Here is a 10731-nt window from a genome sequence, read left to right as displayed (position 1 = left end):
GCAGCCAGGTATATGTTTCTACTTCTGGCCAAGCATCCGCCCTGATCCGCCGTCCCCATGGCGACAGAGGAAAGCCAAGTTGTGCGCATGCGCGGAGGATCCCCGTGCTCATGTATCCTGTTTCAGCAGCAGACAGTGCGAGTTAACGGAACCGACCAGTCCCGATAACCACGGTGTTTTTTATGCATTTTGACGCCTTGCTCGAACACAGTTTTGCCACCAAGCGACGAATGGATCGCTGGTAACGGGAGGTCGAGCCGATCCCCGGTGGTGTGTGTGTGCTGTGCGCGCAACTGAATGTGTGGTCGGTCTGAAGGATGATTGCCTCGCTGTCCAAAGGGAGTCTGCTGGATGATGTTCTTCAGGAGGGCTTCAATGAGGTAGCCTGTTAGCTACTTAGCTTACGGTAGCCCGTTACAGTCACACTATCAACAATGTAGCTTGCCACGGTAGACAGTTGTCAATAGCTAAGCCTTGAGTCACTGACAGAGTGTCTCGACGTCGTCTTTTTGTCAGTTTCTATATGCAGCAAACATAAACACCCAACGTTTAGCTAAAGACGAATATATAACTTGAATTTCATTGAATGGTTACACTTGTCTGTACAATTTAGTCACCTCCTTTCGAAATATTTTTGTAAAAAAGCAGTATTTATGACTAAATACATGTGGCTAATGACTGATTGAAAGACAGTCGTGCATGTGGCTAAGAGAGGGTGTAATTTGGCATTCCTCAGAGCACAGTATCAAAAGGCCTAGCAGACCTTGAACAAATAGTTTATGACTTATTCATGACTGCAGAAAATTACATTTAGGTGTGTTACACGTGTATCAGACTGCCTGTATAGATCTGTGTTGTATACATAGCCTCATAGAAGAGTTGAGCTGTCTCTGATCTTAGGTTTGGGGCTAACTTGGCCCATGAATTTCAGATGTTTCTTTCTCCTATATAATTGCATCAGAGGCAAGGGCAGTGATTGCTACACTTCAAGGAAGGAAGGAGGGGTATGTTTGAGTTTTCAAACCGGGTGGTTACCCACAAGGGTAGTTAAAGGGGATGTGTGTGTGTGTGTGTGTCTTTCTGAGCCGAGTCTGTACCGAAGGACAGACTGTCATTGTCTCTGCCCATCCAGCGCATGAGGGGAGATTAACCCAGATATCCCACTGGCCTTAGTGGGTGTGAGTGTGTTTGGGTATGAGTGTGTGTGTGTGTACGCAGTTAGGGCAGGGGACTGTATGAACAGTTATTGTCTACGTTGATAGAGCTGAGAGCAAGTGAACAATCATCATGGTGAAATCCCCTCCTGAAATGACCTCATAGCTGCAGTCATGCAGTCATCTCCTGTCACAACATTCTCACACACAGTTTCCTTCTCTTTGTTCTAGTAGATATGTAGATTGGACTACACATTGAAATGGTAATAACTTTATAATGTGTGTAGCCCACCTGCCTCTCAGTATTCTGCTTGTGTGTGTGTTACAGCAACAGCTGGCAGCCTATGTTTCCTGGGTGAACTCTCAACTGAGAAGGAGGCCAGGACTCAAGCCTGTCGCCGACCTCCGGCGTGACCTGCAGGATGGAGTGGTGCTGGCCCACCTGATCGAGATAGTAGGTCAGTACTCCCACGCGTGCAAACACACTCACGCTATACCCGCACATACACTCACAGACTGCATCCGCCAATGTGTGGTGTTCTTTTTTTGTGTATGTGGAATGGCTGATATGCTGTCTCTGTGTGTGTCTCTCTCTCTCTCTCTCTCTCTCTCTCTCTCTCTCTCTCAGCGGGTGAGGTGTTGGAGGGGGTGCATTTGACCCCAAGGGACCGTGAGGAGAGCAGAGAGAATGTAGAGAGAGTCCTACAGTTTATCTCCTCAAAGCATATACGCATGCCCCACACCTCTGCCAGGGGTATGTAAAAACTTGCACGCACACACACACACACACACACACACACACACACACATACAGAGTTCCAAGTTCTAATAGCCACAAGTTGTTATAGTTCATCACTGGGGGAGAACAATATTTATCTCTCTCCATCCCTTACGCTCTCTTTCTCCCTCTCTCTCTGTAGATATTGTGGACGGTAACCTCAAGTCAGTGATGCGGCTAATCCTGGCACTTGCCGCACACTTCAAACCATCCGCCAATCAAAGAGCCGCGTCAGGCTCTGGGCAGAGTCACGCGGGGGCCTCGGCCAATCACAGACCCCTCTCCACCGTCGCCATGGCCCAGAGCGCAGCCGCCGCCTTGGCAGCAGCACGACACGATGCCTCACGGCCTGGACGCCACACACACCTCCGCAGGTAGGCTCTCTGTCTCACACACACACACACACACCTCCGCAGGTAGGCTCTCTGTCTCACACACACACACACACACACCTCCGCAGGTAGGCTCTCTGTCTCACACACACACACCTCCGCAGGTAGGCTCTCTGTCTCACACACACACACACACACCTCCGCAGGTAGGCTCTCTCTCTCACACACACACACACACACCTCCGCAGGTAGGCTCTCTCTCTCACACACACACACACCTCCGCAGGTAGGCTCTCTCACACACACACACACCTCCGCAGGTAGGCTCTCTCTCACACACACACACACCTCCGCAGGTAGGCTCTCTCACACACACACACACCTCCGCAGGTAGGCTCTCTCACACACACACACACACATACACACCTCCGCAGGTAGGCTCTCTCTCTCACACACACACACACCTCCGCAGGTAGGCTCTCTCTCACACACACACACACACCTCCGCAGGTAGGCTCTCTCTCTCACAAACGCGCACACACCTCCGCAGGTAGGCTCTCTGTCTCACACACACACACACACACCTCCGCAGGTAGGCTCTCTCTCTCACAAACGCGCACACCTCCGCAGGTACGCTCTCTCTCTCACACACACACAGTCGGATACAGCGGTGTGCACGCGGCCCTCTCTTTCTTAATTCCTTTTCGAATGAGATTAGACACGCACAAGCTCCCCTGTAGCGCTCACACACTGCCAGGGCTTTGGCACCCCCTGCTGGTCCGGCATGGAGACTGCCACCAAACTTGACTCCACTTTAGGACGACCTGTGAGTCTTTGATTACAGTCAGCTGGAAGCAAACATCTAAGGGCTCTTGCATTGGGCTTCTCTCCACACCACTGTGTGTGTGTCTGTGTGTGTGTGTGTGTGTGTGCGCGCGTGTGTAGTGGCTGGAGTGTCGATGAGGACGGAGGGGTTTGCGTCCGGGCCCTGGTGCAGCAGTACGAGAGGGGGACCCCGGAGGAGGCGGAGTCCGCACAGCCCAGCAGGTGACTCGGGGGGGCCATGACGCTGAAGTGACACACGCTCACACACACACACACACCGTGCCAGTGCATGTCTGTGGGCAGCGGGTAGGGGGGTGGCGCTTTATCACTGACTGCCTTTGTGTGGACGAAGCGTATGACTGCGGCGTCGTAAAATGCCCCTGCGGCGTTTTCGACCGTAATCTGTCCTACTACTCAGCTGTGTGCGTGTGCGTGTATGGAGGGTGGCGGTGGGTGGAAGGGGCTCCTCAGGGCAAGATAGTGAGATGGATAAGGGGGGATGATGGGAAAGAACAGAAATATCTTCTCCGCCAATCACGCGGCTTGTGTGTTCTTGTTTGTTCACACTTATCTGTTCTCTCTCACACACGCACACACACACACACACGCGCACAGAAAGTGATCTGAATCATCTCGAGTATGGGAGCACAAAGAGAGCTCCCTGGGATATAGCAGAGATCTTGAGAGAGGCAGGAGCCGGTTGGACGGTGTGTGACGCTGTCTCACGCACGCCGCTCTCCGTAGCGTGGAGACATTGTCGGGAGGTGACCAAGTTCAGCACCCCAGTCTGAGTTGGAACACAGCGCCGCGCGCGTGGCGCGTGTGCGGGCGCCGAACGAGAGCGAGGAACGAAGCATCGACTGTGCTGCTGCTGTTGTCATGGTGACGCCGTGTACCCAAGGATGGATGGGGGCGGGGGGGGGGGGGGAGGTGTCAGGAGGGAAACACGATTTTTCGATGCAATGAAGATCAGTTGCACAAGTCCGTTCTTGAGGAGGTAGGGTGCGCGCGTTCCCGGCCGTGCTGACCATGGGAGGGAAGCAGGTGAAATGGTAAGGGTGTGCGGTGCGTGAGTGTGTTTGGTTCGCGGCGGGGTGTGTGGGATTCGGGAGGAGAGGGATGATATGCTTCGGACACGCTGTTTGGCTGTCGTTATACGCTACGGAGTGTTGAGATGCTGTATGGCTCTGTATCTCTTCTTTCCCCTTCTGTTTCCACTCTCACTCTCTCTCTCTCTCTCGTTTTGTTTACGTGGAAAATAATGACAAGAACGAAGAAAGAGAATTGCCAAGCTGTTATTTACATCCCAATCCCACAGTTGTCAGTTACACGCACACAAACACACACCCACACACTCTCAGTAAACAGACACACACAGTCAGTAAACAGCCTAGGTCTACTCAGTCTCAAATGGACCTACATCTGTGGTGTTCCTTGGTGGTCACCACGGAGACCGGCAGAAGAACTTTAAAAGGGACACACGCACACACTCGCAGTCTCATACACAACAGTATTAACATTCCACGCAGACAACATCCTGGTTTTAATGGAAACAAGTTTGGAATATTGCAGATTGGAATTGCATCACTGTTTATGATGTTCCTTAAGGGTGACTTGCATGTAGATCACTGTCTGTGACTAATAGGGAGACGTATGTGGGAATAGGGCTGTTTGGCACCAGTATACAGTTTGGTGCATGTGCACACGCATGTGTGTGATGGGGGAATAATCCGGATTTGTTCCTCCCCCAGCCTCAGTTCTTCAAGCCCTCCCCCCTCCCCCAGAGTCCCTCCCAGCAGCCAATCCGAGAGCAGGGAGCAGGAAGACAGACAAACACAGGAGAACAGCAGTGAGTCCTGACCAAACATAATGCCAGCCAATCAAAGGAATCGGAACAGCAAGTAACTTTCTCTGTGTGTGTGTGTGTGCGCGTGTGTGCGCGTGTGTGTAGGTGAGCATTCCCAGGTAGTTGTGCAGCCTGTCTGGGTGGACCCCCTCAGTGAAACTCTGGAAAGAGAGATGCAGGAGACACGGAAAATGATTTCAGCTCTACAGGTACACACACACACACATGTGATATTCCCCCAAGGCCCCAACACACACACATGCATTATGGATTACATACACGTGCTTACACTGTAAATGGGATATTCCTGCACTTCGAGAATCCAGTGCATTGTATATAATGAATGGGATTTCTTTGAACATTACCAAGTTGGTATCGCATTTCCTGTGTGTGTGTGTGTGTGTGTGTGTGTGTGTGTGTGTAGGCACTGTTGCTCCATGGCTCATTACCTGAGGATGAGCAGGAGCTGTCTCTTGGTCTAGGAGAGGACAACGCTGAACATCAATTGGTACATCAACCTCTCTTATAAGTTTCTCTCTCCCTCCTTCTCTGTCTGTCTCTCGCTCCTCTCTCTTTCTCCTTCTCTCTCTCTCCCCTCTCCTTCTCTCTGTCCCTCTCCTTCTCTCTCCCCTCTCCTTCTCTCTCTCTCCCCTCTCCTTCTCTCTGTCCCTCTCCTTCTCTCTCTCCTCTCTCTCATTCTCTCTCTGCCCTCCGCCTCCAGCGTGCTTTGTGTGCTCACAGCAGATCAAGTGTCCTTGCTCCACTCCCCTGTGCTTTGTGTGCGAGAGTGTGTGCGTAAGAGAGAAAGACACAGGTATCCGCTTTCCTCTTCTGTTTCACCAGTCCTGCGTTGCTCTCACACACAGTTCTTTCTCTCCTCCTCCCCCCCCCCCCCCCCCCCCCCCCCACACACACACACACATACACCTCTCTCTGTCCCTGTCTCTCTGTGTTCAGGTTGTCATTCGGAGTCGTCTGGACCAGAGCATGGAGGAGACTCAGGACCTGAAGGTAGAGTGAACGCACGTTTATCCCAGCGTCCGGGCTCCCCCCCGGCCCCCGGCCCGGACTGTGGGAGCCGGACCTCCGGGCTCCCCAGGGGTGTGTTCTGTCCCGTGGGTGTTCTCTGTGCGTTCATGTGGCGGGGTGGGGGGGGGGGTCGTACGAACTGCTCTACTGGTTGTGAGGACGGCTTTGTTGTGTGTGTGTAAACGTCGGCCGGCGGTCTCTCTGAGCGGTGTTGTGTCTGTGGTGGTCGTTCCAGAGGGAAGTGCTGCGCTGTCGGCAGGAGATGAGGAACCTGCAGGGGGTCAAGGTGAGACACACACACACACACTTAGGTAAACACGCACACGTACAGAAAAGGTTGAATTTGAAGCTGAGTGGAAGTCCCTCAGCCGGGCTTAATACTCCCTCGAGTCTGTAATGGATACAGCGTCTCTGCTCGTGTGTGTGCGTGTGTGTGTGTGTGTGTGTGTGTGTGTGTGTGCGCGTGGACAGGAGGCGCAGCAGCAGAGACTGTGCGTTCAGGAGGCGTCCGTACTGCAGCTGAAACAGGAGCTGCTGAGAGCTAGCATGGCCCGGGACGAACTGACCAGCCAGAATGTACGACACACACACCACACACACACACATATACATTTTATACATATAGATGATGAAAAGACGACCTCCCCTGTCTATAGATAGTGTTTGAGTAACTGTGTGTGTGTGTGTGCTAGACGGAGCTCCAGAGGAAACTGGAGGAGCGGAGCAGACTCCTGAGCGAGTGCAAGGTGAGACACAGCCAATAGCGCGCCTCCGTCCACTCAGCGCGCTCACCGTGATTGGTCGCTAACTCTTCCTGCCTTGTCCCGATTGGTGGTTTGCAGAGGGAGGTGGGGCAGAAGGACAGACTGCTGCAGCAGCACAAACACAAACTGGAGGAGAGCCACCAGCAGAAGGTATCAACACAGCCGTCATCCCAGAATACAGTGTCTATCTGTACATTCATTTGAATATACTTTAGATATGTATTATATTGAATGAGTGTGTGTGTGTCTGTCTTCAGACCACACTTCAGAAGGAGCTTGAGTATAAAGACTCTGTGCTGCAGGAGCTGATGGGCCGAGAGCTGCACCAGGTGAGCCCTCCATCACATCAGGCACACTCAGGTAGAGCTGCCATGTGTGTTTCTTATTCATGTTGTGGTGTGTGTTCTCTGTGTGTGTGTGTGTTCTCTGTGTGTGTGTGTGTGGGTGTAGCAGCAATCTGGCGCTGAGAACAATGGCTATTCTCAGCCTGGGGGTCCATCTCCTTCTGTCTCGGGGGTGAGTCTTCCCAAGTCGTGTGTGCCGCTCTAAAACATGGTTTTAAGATGAGTCAGGGATATGGTGATTCACTGTTAGTGTGTGTGTGTGTGTGTGCTAGCAGGCCGAGGAGCTCCAGCTGGTCAGGGATGCGTTGAGGAGCCTGAGGAACAACCTGCGAGACCACGACCCTCAGCACCACACCCTGGACACCCTGGAGCAGGGCATAGCCTCCCTCACCGAGCGGCTGCACTCTCTACACACACACCGGGTATTCTCTCTCTCTCTCTCTCTCCTCTCTCTCTCTCTCTCTCTCTCTCTCTCTCTCTCTCTCTCTCTCTCTCTCTCTCTCTCTCTCTCTCACTCCCTCTCCCTCTCTCTCTCTCACTCCCTCTCTCTCTCTCTCTCTCTCTCTCTCTCTCTCTCTCTCTCTCTCTCTCTCTCTCTCTCTCTCTCTCTCTCTCTCTCACGCTCCCACTCACACATGCATACACTCTGGGTACTATCTCACACGTCCACGGAGACTAGCTGAGAGATGTGTGCTGGGCATGGCGTGTGTTCATGCATTGCGTGCGTGTTCTTCACGTGTCCTTTTGCTCCATCCCAGGGGAGGGGGAAGTCTCCTGGACGCAAGGCCCCACCGTCCAACCCTGACTCCTGGCCCACGCGCTCCAGTAAGCTCCCCCTGTCAATCACACACACACACACACACACACAGACAATCTACGAATGCACCCTGGCTGTTTGTGTGTGCGTGACTGGCGTCTGTGTGTGTGTGTGTTCTCAGAGATGGCTCACTCCCAGAGCACCCCAGCGCTGAACTCGGCGGCCAGTACCAAGGTGCTGTACTTCACGGGCCCCTCGCTGACCCCCTTCATGATCAGCATCCCCAAGAGGTGAGCGGCTCGCTGGACCTCCCCTGTCCACGCCGTGCACAGCAGCTTCGAGACACGACCAGAGGGTTTTCTAGGGGCGGCCCCCAGTAGCTGGGGGAGAGTTTGCCTTACCATGAATGAAAATGTGTGAAAGAGGGGCTTGGGTTTAATCTGACTTAAGCCACTTTCTGCCTTGGGTGTTCCCCCCTATGTCTCTATTTGTTTTCCTGTCTCTCTCTCTCTCCCAACTGTCCGGTCGATAAATGAAGCTGAAAGAAATGCACATTTGTTTTCTGAGGTTTTCAGACACAGTGGATAGAGATGTTCAAGTATATGACCCAAGTTCTGTTCTAAGGTTGTATGTAGGAAGAGGAGTCGTGTGTGGTCACACTGTCCGTGTGTGTGTGTGTTGCAGGCTGGGTGAGGTGACTCTGAGAGATGTCAAGGCAGCGGTGGACAGAGATGGGAAGTACAGATACCACTTCAAAGCCCTGGACCCTGAGTTTGGCACTGTCAAGGAAGAGGTGAGACAAAGAGAGAGAAGAGGGGAGAGGAAAACGAGAAGGGTTATTTATCGAGCGATTTAGTCAAAAAGTTTTTTTTTTTGGTGGCCAAAGTGTTTTTTTAGGCGATTGTTTAACAGAGTGTATCTATGTTGAGTACGTGTTTGACCTCTGACCTCCCGACGTCCAGGTGTTTGTAGACGAGGCGGTGGTTCCTGGATGGGAGGGGAAGATAGTGGCCTGGGTGGAGGAGGACAACGGAGAGGAGAGGTGAATACTCTTACACACACACACACACACAAACCGCTGAACACACTGAACGTGTACACACACACACACAAACCGCTGAACACACACTGAACGTACACACACACACAAACCGCTGAACACACACTGAACGTACACACACACACACATGGTCACTCACCATCTAGCTTCTTGTTTTTCTGTCTTTTTGTTCCTTCAGGACCTAGTGAACTCTCACCCCCCCCTCCAACACGTACAGCCCCGGCCCCAGAGACACACTGGCTGCAGACTGGCTGCCAGGAGACAGGTGGATGGTGGAGGAAGGAAAAAATGCAGCCAGAAGAATGCCTGTCTGGCCATGAGCAAGTGGAGAGTGCCAACATCCCCCCCCCCCCCTTCCCTCTTGACCACCCCATCAGTCTGGAACTTGAACAGGGACACAGAGGCTAGACTCTGTGCTAATGAAAAGCTCAAGTGTTTAGGTACCTTGTGCCTTATCAATGTGAGCGTATGTGCAACCCTAATCATCCCCCGACGATCAGAGTCATGAGATGTTAGGATAGTGCTAGGACATCTGAAAAGAAATGATGATGACATGGCGATTCTCAATGGCCATGCAGCAGTCGAGCTGCTCTATTGCCTTAATGCAATCTACAAGTAGACTATTCACACACACACTTGAAGATTTGGAAAGGCTCTAACGCACCTCCCTCCCACACACACACACACACACACGCTCTTGTCAAGTATCTGACTCACCACGAGCTGCACAAGATTACTGTATGTCAGAATACTGTGTCATTGGGACTGAATGCGGGAATAGTAGTTCACGGTATGCAGAGTAGATAACACTGCAGACTATTGGTGTCTAATGTCAATTTAGTTTGTTGTTGTTGTACATATATGTAAATAGATGTATATGCTCTACTGTAAATGGTCAAAGGCAGAGAACAGTTTTTTATGTTTGGTTTCAGAGAGAGAAGTGTGTCGTTTATATTTTGAGACTATGCCTGACAAAGTGTGGGACCACAGGTGGAGGGAGAGGATGATACGGTTGCCAGGTTGGAGAGGAGCCAGGGAGAGACTGAGGTGGAGAGGTCAGAGTAAAGTGGAGGTGTCATAGTTCTGTTTCAGATTGGAAGGTCCACTGGCCTGCTCTCAAGCCAATCCCGGGTAATTGTGATGGATGACATGGAAAAAAGGAGAAACGGAAACCATGGTGACCCTTTGGAGGATTGGAATTTGACACCCCAGCCCCACAGTATTTAACCTGCCCGTATCCCTATCTGACTCCTTAGTCCTCAGAGCTTTGACCACTACTGCCAGAACAGTGAGGCTGTTGTCAAAAACTGTTTCAAAACCAACAGCTCTTAGTATTGACCAACTCTTTAACAGATCACTCAGAATTGTGACAGCACTGCATGAAATGATGCCACCCAACCACTGATGGTGGAGTGCATAGATCAACATGATTGTTGCACTCACAATATGTACACTCCCCAATAAATGTATGATTCCCATGGATGTTGCAGTACATTTTTATGTTTTGTAGTGGTGATGGATGTGATTTTTTTTTTACCGTACCCTGGTGGCGATGGATGTGATTACACCCAAATACCATGTTGCGACATTTTTACGACAGGTGCTAGGCTGGTGATCGGGGTTGCCAGGTTAAAACATTTGTGACTATTCTGAAAGAAGAACGAGATTATTAATATATGTAATATGAATGTATGCATTTCGACACTTGCCTATAATACTGCCTGGAATTTAAATATTAAAACACCAAAATACCAAGCAGCTCTTGTCTCGAAGAAAGTGATTTTAACAATACTGGCAACCTGCTCTAGGACAAGCCGAAGGAGAGCCGTAAAGCGTTGTGTT

The 10731-nt window shown here is 51.4% G+C and overlaps 1 protein-coding gene across 4 annotated transcripts; it reads left to right on the top strand.

The window, feature by feature from the left end:
* The first annotated feature begins 254 nt into the window (after positions 1-254).
* dixdc1b (DIX domain containing 1b) lies at positions 255-10626 on the top strand. Of its 4 annotated transcripts, none has more exons than XM_067257077.1 (21): positions 255-380; positions 1483-1612; positions 1783-1908; positions 2075-2306; positions 3210-3311; positions 4841-4938; positions 5041-5144; positions 5360-5443; positions 5893-5946; positions 6200-6250; positions 6436-6540; positions 6657-6710; positions 6807-6878; positions 6986-7057; positions 7182-7244; positions 7345-7494; positions 7831-7897; positions 8011-8119; positions 8514-8622; positions 8792-8871; positions 9068-10626. In XM_067257077.1, exons 1-21 carry the CDS (start codon positions 318-320, stop codon positions 9072-9074), a joined length of 1932 nt encoding a protein of 643 aa, XP_067113178.1. In that variant the 5' UTR covers positions 255-317; the 3' UTR covers positions 9075-10626. The 4 variants fall into 4 exon arrangements, with proteins under 4 accessions (XP_067113178.1, XP_067113177.1, XP_067113176.1 ...); XM_067257076.1 differs by having other exon boundaries at positions 7179-7244; positions 7348-7494; XM_067257075.1 differs by having other exon boundaries at positions 7179-7244.
* Positions 10627-10731: the final 105 nt, after the last annotated feature.

Source organism: Osmerus mordax, chromosome 19 (assembly GCF_038355195.1).
Source record: "Osmerus mordax isolate fOsmMor3 chromosome 19, fOsmMor3.pri, whole genome shotgun sequence".
In the NCBI taxonomy this organism is placed as follows: domain Eukaryota; kingdom Metazoa; phylum Chordata; class Actinopteri; order Osmeriformes; family Osmeridae; genus Osmerus; species Osmerus mordax.
This window is presented reverse-complemented; position numbering and strand designations above follow the sequence as displayed.